The sequence below is a fragment of the Lagopus leucura genome, unplaced genomic scaffold (assembly GCF_019238085.1).
Source record: "Lagopus leucura isolate 7727_CA_CO unplaced genomic scaffold, USGS_WTPT01 35276-5_obj-0_obj, whole genome shotgun sequence".
Classification (NCBI taxonomy): domain Eukaryota; kingdom Metazoa; phylum Chordata; class Aves; order Galliformes; family Phasianidae; genus Lagopus; species Lagopus leucura.
This window is the reverse complement of record NW_024965710.1, coordinates 18,193-36,010: the sequence shown is the minus strand read 5'-3', so window position 1 is coordinate 36,010 and position 17,818 is coordinate 18,193. Positions and strand designations below refer to the sequence as shown.

Sequence of the window (17,818 nt, the reverse complement as noted above, 5' to 3'; positions counted from 1 at the left end):
TTGCCCGTGGGAAAAAGAAGCACGTTCTCCTGAAAGAGCAATAAAATGGGTGAAAGACCCCTCTTACAGAGAGCACAACACTCAAACCTGTGTCTGGAGTGAGCCAGACCAAAATTCAGCCCCTCTTCTGCAGAGCCCAACAAACAGCTACCGGGTTTGAAAGCATCTGCTTTCTGAAACAAAGAGCACAGGGGAGCTCTACGAAACCTCCACAGCTCAGCCATCAGCCGCCGGATCTGCGTTCTATTTAACCTATATATTAAAACCCTGTGTCTGGAAAGAGCCCAAGTACCTGACTCTCAACAAAATTCCTTTTGTTCTGTTTTCTGTTGTTTCATTGTTCTTCTTGTTTTTAATCGAGAAAAGGTATTTAATATCAAATAGAACATTTATTGCCTTGTAATTATTTTACTGTAGTCAGGTATTCTAGCACTGAATGGAAGACCTTTTTCCATCAATCTGCTGTATCCAAAGTTTTGTATAAAGTTGTAGAAGTCGATTGTTTTTTTATTTTATATTCAGAAAATTTCTCTTTTTATAAGCATTATTTATTATACAATGTATATACTTGAGTTAACTAAGATTATATATTATATAAATATATATATTTGGAGAAAAATATATTTCAACTTGCATTTTTTTGTGGTACGTCATTAAAAAGAAGGTAAAAAAAAAAAACAAAAAACAAAACCATGCAATTCCCAGAGCGTCATTTGCCTCAAAATCCTTTCAGTTCTGCTGACTGATACCTGTGGGAATGGTGGCTCTTCTCCATTACGCTCAGTGACGGTCACACAGAAGCAGGACAGTGATGGTAAAAAGCAGCCAATAGATGAGATTATAAGCAAAGATCTCAGCCATCAGCCACAGGGTGCCACCTCTGTGCACACACCATGTTAATCTGATCCCCCACATCTCTTTCTTCCCAGAACAGCCACCCCAGCACTTTCAAACACGGTAAGGAAAGGGATGAGGAATCTGGCCAATGCAGCTCAAGGCAATCCAGTTTTCACTACAAAACCACCCTGCCCAGGCACAGCAGGTCATTCTCTTTCGCCACCTGCAGGAAACTCCTCGAATGGAGGCCGTGGAAGAGGTTGAGCCCATCACTTTGCTCAGGTTTTCCAACCCGGACTTCTGGAGGAGTGACGCAGCATCCATTCGCACACACACACAGCTGAGGCTTCCTAGGCAGTGCCACAGAGCTGGAACGGACTGGGTGGGCTACAATGGCCTTCTTGGGCAGCTCCAGCACTACCTGTGGTCTGCTATCCAGATTTTGGGATCTCTTTGTTCCATCTGCGTTCAGTACAAACTGTTCAGCATCTCTCTGGCCACCAGCAGCCTGGGGATCACTTTCCTGTCTTAGAAACTTAGAACATTAAGGTGGGAAAAGGCCACTAAGACCAAGTTCAACCACTGAACTGTCACCACCATGCCCACTAAACCATGTCCCTAAATAGACTGACCCCATCTTGCTACAATCAGCCTCTGTCCTTTACACAAGGGAGATAAGCAAGCCACCTTCAAGCACTCTAGACAGACAGCTCTGTTTGACTAACGCCAAAGACACAGGTGTCTCTCAGTTGTGCTTTTTTATTGAATCCATCAATGTGCAATTGAACAAGATATTTATTCATCAATATAGCTCTGGACATAGACACAATAAGGTTTACATCATTTACTCTGAAATAAGTTAACGAGTGTTGCTGCCACGAGGACTAGCAGAGCAAAGAAAGGAACAAAGTCTCAAGATCATACACAAAATGAGAGGGAAGAATAACCACTGGGACTCGCAATGTCATCACAATACAACAGCACTGCCAAAGGAAAAGAAACCAGAGCGCAGTGACTAAAACACTCTGATTGCCCTAAATATGCAATAAGGACTGCAGTACCTTCACCTTTGGGCCTGAAAATATGCAAAGCACCCTCCTTCCCTGGGAACACCTCGCTGGAATACAAGCTGCTAGCCCTTAACAGCATGTCCTGTCAAGTCAAGGAAGCTACACTGACTAACACCTCATAAATGGCTTTGATTCTGTGCCCCACCAAATTGAGGTATGTTCCACGAACCTTATGAAACATGTGGAGCCAAGGAACCAGAGGGGAGTATCCTCCTGCAGTCATCATAACAGCACCTCATTGATGCAAAACGACTATTGGGGAAAGACCACAAAGCAAAGTTTGATACATTCCTTAGTTTGAGTGCAAAACCACGGCAGTGCACACCTCGTGCATCCACAGAGCTCGGCTTCACCTCCAAGGAGGAACTGCATCCTGCGGTAATGTGGCAAAAAATGGGATGTAGTGAGGCCAACTAATGCCAAAACCGTCACATCCAGGTACTAATACAGAGCGTTCAGGCTGGAGTCACCACCACTGAGCCTGTTTCTGAATTAAGAACAAGTTTCAAATACTGGATTTGGAAGTTTTTTCCTCTGTTCTGACCAACAAACTTCCCCGCCTTCTTCCAGTCCTTATTATCATTAGCCAGAAAACACCTGGGCATAAAAGGAAATGGCTGTTTGCATTTTGGAAATTCTGGAGTCTCATTACTGAGGTCACTGACTCTGGGTTAGCAGCCCTGCTCAGTGTTCAGTGAGGCACAGGGTGACACAACCGAACAAGAAAGCATTCATCAGATCAGATCACAGAGGAGTACTTTAATAAGCTTCACCACAGGATTTACTAGAAGTCACATCTTCTTTCCTATAGTAGTAACTGGATGCTGGACATAAGTGAGCACTAGCTTCAAAACTTACAGAACATTTCCCCCATGCTAAAATCAAATGAGAACGCAGCCTCGCCTGCACAGAGACAGAAGCACAGTGTTCTAGAAGACACTTCCACGTGGTATCTGTATATTAAAGACAAAGAATAAAGATACTGTATTGCACTAAACATGCAAATTCCACATTGGGTTCTTGGAAAAAGGGGAGCGTTTCACTTTGTCCAGTGTGTTGAACACAGAAGGGTAAAGATCCCAGTGTATGTTCTCCAGGTTGGTCACTTTTCCAGCTGCTGATCTTGCACTTGGTCCATCTTCAGTCTAGGGAACTCTTGGAAAAGAAACCAAATCCATCAAAAAGCATGCACAGGTATGAAAGCATCAAGCACACACAGGGACCCACAAGGCGGGCAGGACAAGCACTGCTGTGAGCTTCCCCAGCTGGCCTACATGCATACATTAGAAAGTCATTTTCTAGTAGAAAATGCCACTGTGCTCAACCATTCCCTGTGATACCGACAGGGGAAAGGGCAGAGCATCCTTCTCTCAGACAGGAAAAAAAAAATCAAAGCTCCACTGTTTAGATAAATAAATGGATTTCAGCTCTAGCAGACTCACTTCCCATTTAACTTCAGTTGCGGTCCAACATCTGAGAACTCAGGCAGGTTCTCCAAGTCTTCAGAACCCCCCCTTCCCTCCCCCCCAAAACCTGCACAGAAAACTGATCTGAAAACCCCTGTGTACAGGAGGGGTCAACAGTCAAATACACCCTCATGCAGGTTCCCCTTATGGGAAGCAGCAGCAGCCTTATTTCTGACCAGAGCACAGAATTTTGACCAATGCTTTAAAATAAGAGCACTTACGTTCCTTCTTCTCTCAGAAGAGCCAAGAATTTTTTCACCCGATACTCAGGATCCATCTAAACACAAACAAAACAGATCTTCTTTAGTACATGATGCAGCCCCCACGTAGCACAATATGAAAGTAATGCCACAAACTGCAAGTTTGGTTCTCTGAGTATCTTTGTTGTGCTGCAACAAGTCCTTTGGTCCAGAAGCTCCACATTCTGTTTCCACTTGTATATTCTGCCTGTATCTTCAGCAACCCACTGTATCTTTAACACATTGCTGACAATACAGTGGTTTCATCCTGAAAGCAGTCGATGGCACTATGAAGCTGACTGGTAACATTCCAGTCCTTCTATCCACTTGGCGATAAACAAGCAGGTGGCTCTGCTAGAAAGTAAAACTGGGATCTATCCCAGGCAGGGATAAGCAGGGTGAATAAACCCTAAAACAACAGCAGAATTACCTGCGATGCAGGCAGGAAAGAAACAGCTAATGAGAATTTGTGCTGAGGAAAGCTGAAATTGTGCAACCTCCTGTCATGTTAAAATATCTCAGAAAGGTCAATATCTCAATACCAACTGCTGGATTATTATTATAAGTCACTGAAAAAAAGCTGATTTGAAGGAACTCAGTAAGGATCAATGAGCAATGATGACGGGTTCTTAACATGCAATGGAATATTAGGACTGTTCAGGGTTCTGTAAGAAATGAAAGGCAACATTACTACCTGGAGCAGTGTCTGAAACGTGTAATACACACTGGAGAGAGTTTAAAGGGCCACAAGGATGACCTGAGCACCTGTCATACAAGGAGAAGCCATGGGAACTAGGAGAAAGAAAGACCCAGCACTGGGATCTGAAGGTGAACTCTTTCAAAGTGCATAAAAACAAGTAGTGAGGGAGTAAAGAAGAAAAGAGTGGTGCCTACTGACAGGACAAGAGGTCAGAGGCACAAACTGAAATACAGAAAATTACATGTAAATGTAAGAGAAAGTTTTTTTCTTTTAGGGTGATCCAATACTGTTAGCTACAGCCCACAGAGGCTACAGAGCGCCAGACCTTGGAGATACTCAAAACCCAAATGGGTTTGAGAGGAAGGACAAAATACATCTGATCTTTGGCCATGAGTAGCAAAGTGCAACTGAGAGGAATCCCTGATCTTGTCTGGTAAAACCTACAACGTTTTGGTAGATATTGGCTGTGAAAATGTCTACTTCTGAAAGGACTTCAGAGAAGTAACTCTGCAGCACAGCAAGACCTCAGACTTGACTTCTCATGTATGATCCAAACTCACAGATGGATTATCCATGAGAAAACTAAAACAGATGGACAAATCAATAGCTAGGAAGCAGACAATGCTAGCAATACTTAAAATAATAATAATAATAATAATAATTTTGCATTCGAATTGGAGCCAGAAGGGCCTGGTTCCCATGAAGCACTGATGTCACAGAGGATGGTGAGATGTTTGTTATCATCAATATACGCAATCTCTGAAGGTCTAAATTCAGTGTTGACCCTGCTTTGATCTTGATAGCTGCATTAGGTGGTATCTTGAAGTCCTTTCCAAGCAGAATGATTCTGAGATTGGAAGATTTTCAGTACTCTGCAAATAAGGCCAAGCAGAGAACTGCAGTTGTGACAACCAGAGGAACAGTGACTCTACTTAGACAGCTGCACTCCAAAGAGAAGCCCTGCTGAGGGCCAAAGGCAACATCCATACAACCATCACCAACGTTTACACTGCTGGGAATGCCAATGCCCAACAGCCAAACGCACAAAACAGGAGCCAAGAAGCCAGAAAAATCATCCATTTACTGAGTGAAGCAAGAATCTTTCACATCTCCGATTAACCCAAGGAACCATGAACACTGGGGTGGTGCAAGACATGGCTTCTGACCACCAACAGAAAGTGGAAAGCTGGAAGAAAACATCTCAAACAGAACAGTCAGAGGGCCTGGCTCTTTCCAAGACTACTTATCTCAATGACTTGCAGAGGGCATTATCTACCTGCCACGAGTATTATGTACCTGCAAAGAAGATGGCCCTGTTGCCAGGACCTTGGTGCAATCTCAGGGTAGCACAGGAAAGTCAGGTGAACACTCAAAACTCATCACAACCTCAATATGACAGCAAAGGAGCAGTGAATCTGTTCTTTACCAGGAAATGTGCACTAAGGCAATCAGCTGACATTCACACTTGCCAATGCCAGTGTTCCATTTTCTAAATCAAAGATGGCCCTTCCCAATTCTTTTTGCTTAGACACAAGAAAGTGGCACTGGTAAAACCATCCATCATCCATCCTGACACAGCTTCTACAGAGCCTTTTGGGAGGAACAGCACCTACCTGCAATTTCTTAGCCAAAAGATGAAAGCAAGTAGCTTACTCACAAAATGTACATGAAAGAGGAGAAGGCTGATCTGCTCTGAAAGAAGAGTGCAAAGGAGAAGCAGATTCAGGACTTGAGTAAAATTTCGGGCAATTTGTGAAAGGAGAAATGCTTCTATCAAACTAGGTGAGAGATTTTCTAAGAGAACAGACATGTGACCAATTCTGTGACACAGTTCCCACCACCAGGAAGAAACTGGCTGCCTCTCTCTACATAAGGCAGTACCAGCCCCAGGACAAGCCTGGGAGTCCTTAGGAGAAAAAGGAACTTCAGTCCAGAGAAGAGAGAATCCAGCAACATCCAGCATGCCCTTGGATGCTCCTGTAAACCTATCATAAAACCTGAACTCTGGGTGCATTACTTAGTATAAGATAATATACACAGTATTTTAAGACAACTCCTAAAATAAATTCCTTAGTATGTTAAAATAATCAAAGCTGTTTGTCTGCAATGAAAGTTTTATTTACGCTAAACAGAAGTTACCAAATCAGGAAATAGTGGAGGTTCAAAAAAGGGCTTTCTGGAAAGCTGCCTGGCTCTGTCGGGTTCCTACTGAGAAGAGCAAGAGCTGACAATTAAGTCCAAGAGCAACAAGATGGGCAGGGAAAATAAGCAGCAGGAACCAGTCCCCTGCAAGAGGAAAAGGTGGCTCACGTATCCAGGATGGGGATGCAGCGTTGGCCAAGGTGAATCATAGAATCATTTGAGTTGGAAGGAGCCCTTAAATGTCATCTGGTCCAAATCCCCTGCAATGAACAGACACTTAATGCTTGATCAGGTGCTCGAGGCCCATCCAGATCTACCCTGGATGTGAGGGCTGTACCTGGCAGCACTGTGAGGTGGTCCATCTACTGCAGCCAAGAGCACTGCAAAATTAACTGGCATATCATGAGTGTATCCATTCATCAGATGCTTCTTTCAACAAGAACTCAACATCATGCCAGGACTCACAGTATAAACAAGATGACCGAAGTATAAGACACTGAATGAGAACAGTTCAACATTAAAGGGCAGGAACAGCAATAAACACAGCTTGAGGGAAATCAGACTGCCAGAAAGTGTGGGTTTACAAGGTTTGTACACATGGTGACAAAGCAAGCCAAAGCATCAAAGCAATGTGGTGGTTCACGATACTCCATGAAAGGATTCTGATACTGAAAGAAGTTGAGCAAGACTTAAATTGAAAACAAACTAAAATCATTTAAACCCTAAACAGGGTAAGAATAGCTATAAAAAGAACATGCTGGGTTTACTCATCCAGTAAAACAAAACACAGACTGAGGGACTGCAGAGAAGGAAGTTGGGTGCATGGTTTTCTTGCAGAGAATTCATTCACCGTGGGATCTAATCACCTGCATTTTGGGAAACAGTGTTCAGCACTTGGCATTTTTAAGGATCTCTTATTTCTGATTGAAGCTTTTTTAAAAAGCTCTATTCTAGCCTGATGGGAAATAAAAAGGATCAGAATATCTCATCTGATATAATTCCACACTACTGTAAAGCAAGTCAAATTAGATACTGCAGCAATATTCTTCTCTTTAATGACAGCCTGCATTGCTGTCCTGTATTTATAGCAATTCTGCAGATGGAACCATGCAAACAGGTCCAATATTTTGCAAGAGAACATCCCTGCATTTAGCTTCCATGGGTTATTACATTCAGTTTGGGTGCAGACTGTAAGTCACATTGCTACCAGCCATCTATGTGCAGAAATACAGGCAGTTCATCAGACATCCATGCTGATGCCCAGAGTCACTTGTTAGGAACGGCACAAACAGGGTCACAGTTCTGCCCAACTTCTCAGAGCCTGTCTGGTCACAGACTTGTCAGCAGTGATGGTTATCTGGTTAAAAAATGCACAGTTCCACTCTGCACAGTGTACAGCAGCATGGAGACTCCCTGTCACACTATCATAGGTGTGCACCCACGGTGCCATGCCATGGATAAGTCTGGGTGAGCACTTTCACCCATAACTGACTTAGCTGTAACCTTCAGTTTTGACAAGAACCAACACTTCAGGTCAGAGCAGCAACAGAAAACATCCTGCATCAGAAGAAGGAACCCATTGTGGAGGTGAACTGAAACGGGCTGCAGCAGAGTCCCCGAAGGCCTGCACCCCTTAAATACATTTAATACATGTGAGCAATGACTTACCGACTTGCCTGTAGGTATGGAATTAAAAGCCAAGGAAGAAGAAGAAAAAGTAATCTAGATAAATGACTTTATTCCCCGAGGTGACATCCAGTCAGAGCATATCCTCAGTGCTGTGCAAGTTTTAACAGAATTGTGAATAGTGAACAGAGGGATACATGACTTATATGCTGCTGAACTACATGCCTCTTAGCTTATGCTCAGCCTCTCCTAGGAAGATCTAAGGACAGTTCACTCAGCTGCACTAAATCCATTTGATGTGAAAGGAGAGCGTGTTGGGAGGGGGGAGGACTCAGAAGGGCGCTGAAATGTCAGTGCAGAGGATTAGGGCTGCACGCTACACCCTCTCATTTTCAGCATGCACACACTGTCGAGCAGCAGCTTGATGGCTGCTTGCAGGCATGGGTGATGGGTGCGGGGGAGGGTTAAGAACTGCATATTTCTGCCCTCTGCAATTATTTTCTTTAAAGTGCTGAAAGTGGAAAATAAAGAGGAGAGCAGCTGAACAGCCTGACAGATTTATCTTCTTTAGGGAAGAGGCACATACACCTGCACAGGCACCTTTTCTTTTTAAAAAAGTAATAAAAATCCTAAGCGATTGCTATCTGCAATCTTAACATGCTGACTGTAAAGAAGAAATTCCATGAAAAGTGAGTTAATCCAATCCCTCCCGTTGCCAGACGCTGGTCTCTGAAGTGCAGCTCTAAACAGCCCATGGGCACTGTGGTTTTAAAGATCTCTCCCAGACCAAGACCTGGCGATTCCTTTGTTCAGAGAATTTCTTCTCACTGAAGGTCTTCTCCCAGTTAAACCTATTCAAAGACTCTCAAAGTAGGAGTCTGCAGACAACTGGGAACCTCTGAGACTGCTACATTTACTCCAGTCCTGCCTGGATCAGAAAAATTCTTACTTGTAATGACATTTCTATCAGCATCAGCAGCTTCTTGATACCGATCCAAACAGATTTCCCTTTGACGTTCTGTGCAATGGTGCTGCGTTCCTTATCTTTAAAGTTACCCAGGAGCTGGAAAAGAAAGAAAGAAATCAGAACACCGCCAGTAGGGACAATGTTACTTAGCACAGGGCAAAGTGAATGAGAAGCTAGAATGCATTTTCTAGCTTAGAAGCATGATTTGTTGCAATAAATCAAGACAAGGCAAAACATCCTTCAGTATTCTCTAGGATTAGAGAATGTCTATGGCATAGACAGGAAGCCATTCAGAGCACAAATCTGTGAAGAATCTATGACTTCTTTGGCACCAAAACCCCTTCATTTTACATTATTCCAATTAATGAAAGCTTGGCATCCTCCACTTTAAGTACCTCAACAATATTCATTTTCCAAGGGTACGAAAAGTGGGATCTTTCAATCCACCACAGGAACTTCTTTCCTAAATCTACTGTTCTCTCATTTTTCATTAGTTTACATATGAACAAGTAATTCAGAGAAGTTGTAGTTAAGTTGGACAGTGTTCCAAGATGCAGGTCTACTGCAAAATCATTCATTTCCAGCAAATTTTAAGGTTATTTGTCATCCTTTAATTTTTTTGTCACCTCCAAAGCTTCCATCAGCTGTTCCCCTGTCGCAATGTTGGGTACATGGATCGTGGTGCTGAAAGCATTCAACATTTCCATTTCCTGCAGGACATCTTTGCGACTGGTGGTTCCAATGATCAGGAGCTTGCGACCCTGTCCACACAACAGAGCAAGTGTCAAGAAAGGAGAAACAAGAGAGGAAGCATCCTGGGAATGCTTCAGCTCACCACGAATGAGAAACAGAAAACGGATGTGTAAAAACACTAAAAAAATAGTAAGATTACACCTCTCAGCAAGTGAATTTGCCAGCATCAATCATACATATCTAGGATCACGTTCCTGAAGTCCAGCAGCAGGGCTTATAGAGTTAAGGACAAATGAAAAACATCAACTGCCGATGAAAATCAACCTCTGCTGGACCATCTTACAAATGCCATTGGAACACCGTTTGAATTCTGCTATGCAGATTCAGACACCTGATTGATGTTGGCTGATGGAAAGATCTGTTGGACTCATTAGCTGTGATCTTTGTGCCCCTTTTCCAATTCAGCACACACAAAGCCCATGGGCCAGGAGGTCACCTGGCTGGCCAAGTACCCTTCTCACTGTGCTGCCCAGAAGTTCAACCAGTTCTTACAGACAAAGAAATGAGTTCTCCAGGGACACCGAAACTCTCATCTGATTGTGAGCCACAGAAGTCTGATAACCAATGCTATGGAGTGCTCCAGCATTTGCTCTGGAGTTACCACCCAAGGACACGTAATGTTTTTGGTAGTAGCTAAGAACAGGGAATAACAACCTGCAAACTAACTTCTTGAATGATGCAACCTGAGCAACTTCTACACGGACAAAGAGCATGCTTGGTTATAATAAAAATGGAATCTATTTTGAGGGCTCATTAGAGCCTGAAAGATCCCACCAGGAAAAGATATAAACACTACAGAAATATAATTAGGTAAGTTTCACCGACTCCAATTTCAGGTGTCCACATGTGACCTCATTATCAGTACTTCTTTCTTTGCTAACGAAGCCCAGATGACACTTACCTCCACCCAAAGCAACCTCTACTCTGAACTCCCACAGCAACCCATTTTCTAGCTCAGCTGTAGAAAACCAAACTGCTGACAGCCACATTTATTCAGATGAATCCCAAACTTGCTGTAAATCAGGTCAGCAGACAATTACTACACACACAAGAATGACTCTGAGTGACTTATGACCACTTAGGAAAGCCACTGGAATCACTCATTGTGGCCACTTCTGTGAAAACATTAGTTCAGTGCTAAGCATTACTCAAAATACAAACACTGGGAATGGGAGAAGAGGAAAACAGAAATAATTATTCTACTGCGTGAAATCAGAGTGCTTTTATGCTCTTACTTTAAAGACACTTGTCATTTCAAGTACTAATGTCAAATACAGCACTGAGCTGGAAAAGTCGGAGGAAAGCAACGAAGATGCACAGAAATATGGGATAACTTCCCTAAAAGACTCTTGATAAAAGAAGGGAAATGGAGAGGTCCATAAAATCACAGACACTGTGGAGCAGGAGATGAGGGTGCAAACTGCTGTTTCTCATAACAAAAATCACATCATAACAAAAAGCACTATGTGACATCAGAGGTCAGGCTCTGAGCACCTGACCAAGCTGTAGGTGTCCCTGTCCAGTGCAGGGTGGCCTTTAGAGGTCCCTTCCAACTTGAACAATTCTATGCTGACCCATCGCATGACTGCATTAAGCACACTCAAGACCCTGAACCACTGAATGGTAGAAAACTCATCAGAACAGATGGCTTCTCTGCAAAGCAGTGCTTAAAAGTTTTTAACTGCCCCACCCAAAGCGTTCTTTTTTCCTTGCTCTCTTCAAAAGCTTTCTTCAACTTGCTACCTCTGAACTTCAACCACTGGAAAAGGTTACGATAAAACAAGTGTAATCTCTGCTGTACCAATTACTAACACAAAAAATGTCAGGAGTTCCCTGTACTTTTCAAGGTTTCAGGCAACTTGCACAGCAAACAACTGCACAACCTACAAGTCAGAAATGTTTTGCCCCAGGCACTACCACAGAAGCACACAAAGCCATGAAGTCAAACTGAAAAGGCTGACTTCATCCACTGCCCTGCAGTGGCAATACACCACAAGGTATCACTGGACTTATTCTTGATGCTAAGATGTACTGCTGGAGCGTCCCTGATTCCAGATATCCTAAGTGTTTTGATCCTTAATTTCTACAATAGCCACTGCAAAGGCTACAGAAGATCAGGACAGAAGTGAACTTCCAAAAATCAGGCGTAACCAGAGTAACACCAAGTAAGAAGGAACTTGGCTTTCCAAAAGCTTGAGATCATTTGATTTCAGACATTATTGGGGCAGCGTTAGGAATAGTTCCTCCATCAACACAGATAAGGTACAGGCAGGCACCTCAGCGTGGTTTCCTCCTGCCCATTTTCTGGTAATGAAAGTGCCCAGTAAGGATCCCAAAGCCCATCGATCAGGACGTCCTCAGTGAGGGACATAACTTGCCCCACTGCCTTCTAGAAGTGGGAGAACCCCAGACCCTCTCTCTGCTACACTGAATTTATATGAGTAAAGGACATAATTAGACAGCTGTGGCACTCCAAGTTCATAAATTGAAGTCATTTTAAGTGACGGCATTCTCAAGCAATATGAGATTGATTCTCTCCACTGCATTTTCGCTTCCTAGCGGGCACCAGATGATTGCACTGATGACCAAACTAGATCATACAAGAATGTAATAGACTGCTACAAGCAAATGAAGTCTCAACATGTCAGCAGTCTCAAACTACCTAATTTCAGTGCATTTCACCAGCCCCGGGCAAGAGGAGCTCAAAACACAAGTGTCAGTGGGTACTGAAGTGCCTCTGTAGGATACCCGTCAGCTGATCACTTCACTTTGACCCCTTCTTTATTTTTAAGTTTTGAGATATCAACAATTCTTCCCACGTAACGGGAGAAAATGCAGTTCCCCAGGTTTACAGGTGTAAATGTAAGATCACCATCGACTCACACTGCTTCCAATTCGCACTGAGTGATGTGGAATCAGGAATGCATATGGGATTATATCCAACAAGGAGATTACTCTCCCCTTTTCTCCGTCAACTTTCATAAATGTGCAAAAATGCAGAGGAGAGGAAAGGGGCTGGGGGCCTCTGGGAGCAGTGGAAGGGCATCCATAGGAATGTTCAAGAGCATCTCACTAAGCCCGACATCTCATAACACTGCACAAATTGTATGTCCAGCTTAGCGCGGGGATGCTGCAATGGTCTTTCACCCTTTGAGCTGATTGTTAGCTTTTCACAGGAACCAGCAGGGAAGCACATGTGAAACCTCTGTGGGGCTGGTGAGCGTCTCCATGCCTTGTGTGACTCTGCATGTCGATGAAGCAGCTTCGGCTTTCGGAGCTGCTGCTGCTTAGTTCTCAGAGAAGTCCTTTTCTCCCGCTCGGCTCCCCGCTGCGACAGTCCTTTTCAGGCTTTCTATCCCCCCCAGCCTCTTCTCCTGCACTCAATTGAAAGAAAGACCCAAGAGAACATGGTTTATTTTCTTCTCTTAGTCCATTTTAGAAAAGCTTTTTAATTGGTTTAAAAAAAAAAGATGCTAAACAAAATGCAGTGTTTTTGGGCTGGTAACAGATACCACTATTTAAGCACTGCTCAGAGGAACTCTCAGTCGTGAATTTAAAGCACACCCAGAAACGTTTCTCGTTTCTGTAAAGCCTAATTGTGTTTACTCCCAAAACTTCTGCAAAAGTACAAGAAGGTTCAAGCATTTGCCCTCTGCACACCACGTTAATACACTCGCAATAGGAAGAGGGGAGTCCAGGAAGCAGCCTTCACCAACCAACTTAACATACACCTCAATGCATAATTAATGAGATATCATCCCAGAAATGCTCCTTACACACATAGCCTACAGTGACTGCAGGAAGCTGACTGCACATTAAGTATACTCTCTGCATGAGATGTGACAACGCTGTGTGAATACATAATCTGGGCCACAACGCTGGAGAGGCAGAGCCGCACAGCTGGAACGCTGCTGCCCACCATCCTCAGCACTCTCTTGTTCCCATTTCTGAGCTTTCCACACCACTTGTGCTCATACTTGGGCCCCCTCTGCCCGTTGGTAGAAGAGGACAGGAATTGTGTCCCCAGCATCTCGACATGAATTGCTTGCAGCAGTGGGACAGCTCCAGCGAGCTCCATTTTTATGGGGGATGAACAGAAACCACGTCCTGGTTGGGGGTCTGGGTCTTTGGTTGGGGGGTTGGGTCCCTGGCAGAGACCAGAATGGGTCTCAATGCCAAGAAGCTGGCATTGGTTTGACCTCGTGGAGCACGTTAGCACCACTAATGCTACTCATGCTCATTTACAGCACGTATCTGCATCTCAAATTACAACCAAACCCACTGGAACCAGCCATCACCTCCAAACAAATTGCTCCCCGAGGGAACTGGTGATCCCAGGGGAAACATGGCAGGGCAGTGATTAACCAGTGGTTTTCCCTCCCTGTGGATTTCTCACTTGAGCTTGAGAGCCTGGAGAGTCTCTGTGCCCAGATTCAATCTTTTTCACAGTAAGAAGAAAACTCTTGGCCTTTTCCTGCATGAATCAACATCTTATGCACAGGGTTATTTATGGAAAAAATAAATAAAAATCCCCACATGTCACAACTGTCGCAGAGAGCTCACAGGAAACAAAACACTTTAGGAAGAACCCTATGATCAGAGCTACCCAACTAGGTCAGCCCTAAAAGCCCATCTGATCCAATGTCCCAATTTCTACAGTAGCCAATAGTGGACACTTAAAAGGAAAAAAAAAAAAAAGAGAAAAAAGCATCAATCAGAGAGTGACATTTCCTCAGAAAACTCTCTACCCTCCAACAATTTATGGCTTAAGTCACCATAATATTGGCTGTCAACCCGAAGTCTTCAGCCTCAAGGGCATTTCAAACACTGCAGAGCACAAATCTCCAGCAACATGCATAAACTTGGCAAATATCTGAAAGCTCCAAGCCCTGCATCCTGCTTTCAGGAGACTCGAGTGCCAACAAAAGTGCAGCTAGGCAGGAAAATACACTCAGAGGACACAATAATAAAATGGAAAATGTAGTATTTTAACTACTTCGGGCTACTGAGCCAAATTAAGTTCTATTTTTCTCTTCTGATCTATGGGAATAATGGCACTATGGAAATATCTAGCAATAAGTCAATGAGTGCATGAGATCACAACAATCAGAAATGGCTGTGCAGCTGCATACAGCCAGCCCTTCTGTTCCAACTACAGGGTAACAGAATCCAAGTCTGATATTAGATGCTTCACATGGCGAGGGCAGGTCTGGGAGAAGATCTTTGTTCTCCCAGGTTGGCAGTCACAAGGGGAACATCAGGGCCTGTGGCATTAGAATTTAATTCAAAGTTCTGGATTTGAAAGGTCTTTTCAGCAGATCACCTAATGAAAAGAATACTCATGTATACGTGATTGCTTCCAGGATATTAAAAATGACACAAAAAGCAAAAAGGCTTCACCCAGGCTATGCTTCCCTACTTTTCCCTGACACAAACTTGAAAGTTTGTTTTCCTGCTAGAATCCTACTTATTCATGCAGATACTTTCACACACAGCAGAATTCTAGTGAATGAGAAGAAAAATGGCAAACAAAAAAGAAGGAGTTGCTCCCGTTTGTCTCATTCAGTACAAGCTTCAGAAGCATCATCGTCTGTTGTGTTCTTGAACCTCATCAAGTAAGAAATCACAAATTGACAGGGCCAGAAAACGATGTAAAACCCTGAGCTCTACTCACCTGATGATATCAAGAACAAATTAAAACCCCAACATTCACAATCAGACACGACTCAGAAAACAGTTTCTAAATAAGGAGGGAGCTCATGCTTGAGCCAGAAATTGATTTGAGCTGAGCTGCTCCTTTTAAATCAAGGCAGACTGCTTGCATGTTTAGAGTTTACATGGTGAAGGTTAAACCTGTTTCCTCCTTTAGTATTTCATAAGATTCAGCTTTAAATAATGAGATAATTAAAGCTGAATCCTTTGTGGTTATCCTAGAAATGTCTAACTGAATGAACAGCAGGGCTGGGATTAACTTGACTGAATCAGAGACAATGGCAGTAATACCACTGGCAGCACAGCAGCTATCAGCAAGACACAAAGCCTTCCACTGTCAGAATTATGGCAGGAATAGGGCATCACACTCCTCGATTACCTCCTTACCTGAGGGGGGGCCTTCTTCAGCAGCACAAGAAGGGCTTGCAACACCAGATTAGAAAACCGTGGTCCGATTGGAACATAATCTGAAATGAAAAATGTATTTTAAGTATTTTAATAAGTAGTTGCAGAGGTATAAAAAAGCAGCCTGAGGCTCCTAAAGTAAATGGTTCCAGATCATTTTTGGTTTGCAGTATCTCAATATTTCTGCATGGCAGACAACACGGCCCCTGTCCTTACCCACCTAGAAGTCTCTCAATGTCATCCACAACGACGCAGCTGAGCTGGGACTTGTATGCATCATCAAAGATCTGAAAAACAGCAAAAGGAGTCACTGCTAAAAGCACCAAAAGCACAACAGTTGTGATAGGAACTGTCAATCTGTTTCTAAGTAAGCACAGCAGTGTTTAGAGGAATAAACGGAGAATGAAAAAGTTAAAAACTATGCAAGTCTTGCAGTGAACTACTCCTCTGTTCTTAGAGTAACATCCCTCATTTACATGACTAATCCAGTATAATTCAGCTAGCAAAATAAGTGCTGGCTCGCTTCTGTAAATTAAATCTCCTTCTTTCCACCTGGCTACCTGAAATGATTTAAGGAGTTCAACTTGTCTGCATTTGCCCTGTGCCCCAAGTTGTTAAAACCCCTGTTTAGCCAAACCCTACCAACTCAAAACTGTTCATTCAGGCAGCATCTGCTTTTTCCACGTGCAGCCCTGAGCCCTTCCTTCTTTCACTGTTGGAGACAGAGCTCCAGTGCTCATCGATGATCAGGCGTTCTGTCTCGCTGTTAGTGATGATCATACATCAGATCCAGCTGGGACAGAACCAGGACATTTTCCCTTTCAGACGAGTCCCAAACTTCATTCAAAGAGACCACATGGAGTTTCCTCAGTTGGGGCAAAGCAAAAGAAGTTTTTTTGTACACAAATGAGTGAAATGCTTGTGAGCTGCAAGCTTAGACATGCTACCTTCAGCAAGATCCTTGCTCTCTTTTGGGTCTACCCTATCAAGCACCCTGAAAATATAACTACAACTGACCAAAATAAATGCATGCTAATTTAGATTTCCTGAAGCTGGAAGAATTTGTGTCATTAGTGATTCTGCCACAGAGTTTCATATTACTGGCGAAAATGCACAGTTAAAAGATGGTAACTATGTTGAAAAATAGTATTCTGTAGCTGAGAATTTGCTCTGACAAATTGTGTTACTGTGCTCTTCATGTATGTTGGAGTTTTCATGGAAGGAAACATTACGTTTGGAGCAATCCTTGTGTAAGTGCTAAAGCACTCAAGTGTCACAGGATGAGTCACTGAGTGTCAGTACCAAAAAACATTCATTCAACTTCATAACCACTGTCTGTATAGGAATTTAGGACCTACAGAGAGCACCAACACAGGACAGTCCCTTTCTCATCCAGGATGGAGCTGGGTTGTCATAAAAGAAAGGGTAGAAAAGAAGTACCTTCTTCATTGCCTGGCACTTGGCTGTTTCTGAAAATCCAATCATCTTATCAGGAGAACAGATCTTGATGAAAGGGAAGTTGGATTCCTCAGCTATCTTTGCTGCTAAAGCAGTCTTCCCACTGTGTGGGGGACCTGAAACAAAGAAATACAATTAGAAAAAATCAGGGGAGAAGATGGGCCTAGTAAGGCTCAGCATGAACGATATTTTAAAACTGCTTGTTACTTCTTTCACTGAATATCTGAGAAATGACCTTTTCTTCCACTTGCAGAAAAAACAATGCAATTCAATGCTCCAGATGAAGGAAATGAATCCAACTATTGGAGCACACACAGCCTGACTTGGCATGAAATCACCACAAGGGAAAATGACACATTTTGTAGGATGGGCCACTGTAGAAAGTATGTCCTCCTATTCTGCAGAACCTTTTTGAATCACATTTATGCCTCTGAAAGATATGA

General features: G+C 43.2%; 1 protein-coding gene across 1 annotated transcript in view; it reads right to left on the bottom strand.

Annotated features, from left to right (window-relative positions):
* Nucleotides 1–1,578: 1,578 nt before the first annotated feature.
* The window catches only part of NSF (N-ethylmaleimide sensitive factor, vesicle fusing ATPase), a gene marked incomplete at its 5' end in the record, with an annotated part of 33,904 nt that continues 17,664 nt past the window's right edge, over nt 1,579–17,818 (bottom strand). The window contains 7 exons of the mRNA XM_042892776.1: nt 1,579–3,062; nt 3,595–3,650; nt 9,030–9,143; nt 9,674–9,808; nt 15,900–15,979; nt 16,138–16,204; nt 17,358–17,491. Coding sequence (XP_042748710.1) covers nt 3,053–3,062; nt 3,595–3,650; nt 9,030–9,143; nt 9,674–9,808; nt 15,900–15,979; nt 16,138–16,204; nt 17,358–17,491 — 596 coding nt within the window. The remainder of the gene's footprint in view (nt 3,063–3,594; nt 3,651–9,029; nt 9,144–9,673; nt 9,809–15,899; nt 15,980–16,137; nt 16,205–17,357; nt 17,492–17,818) is intronic.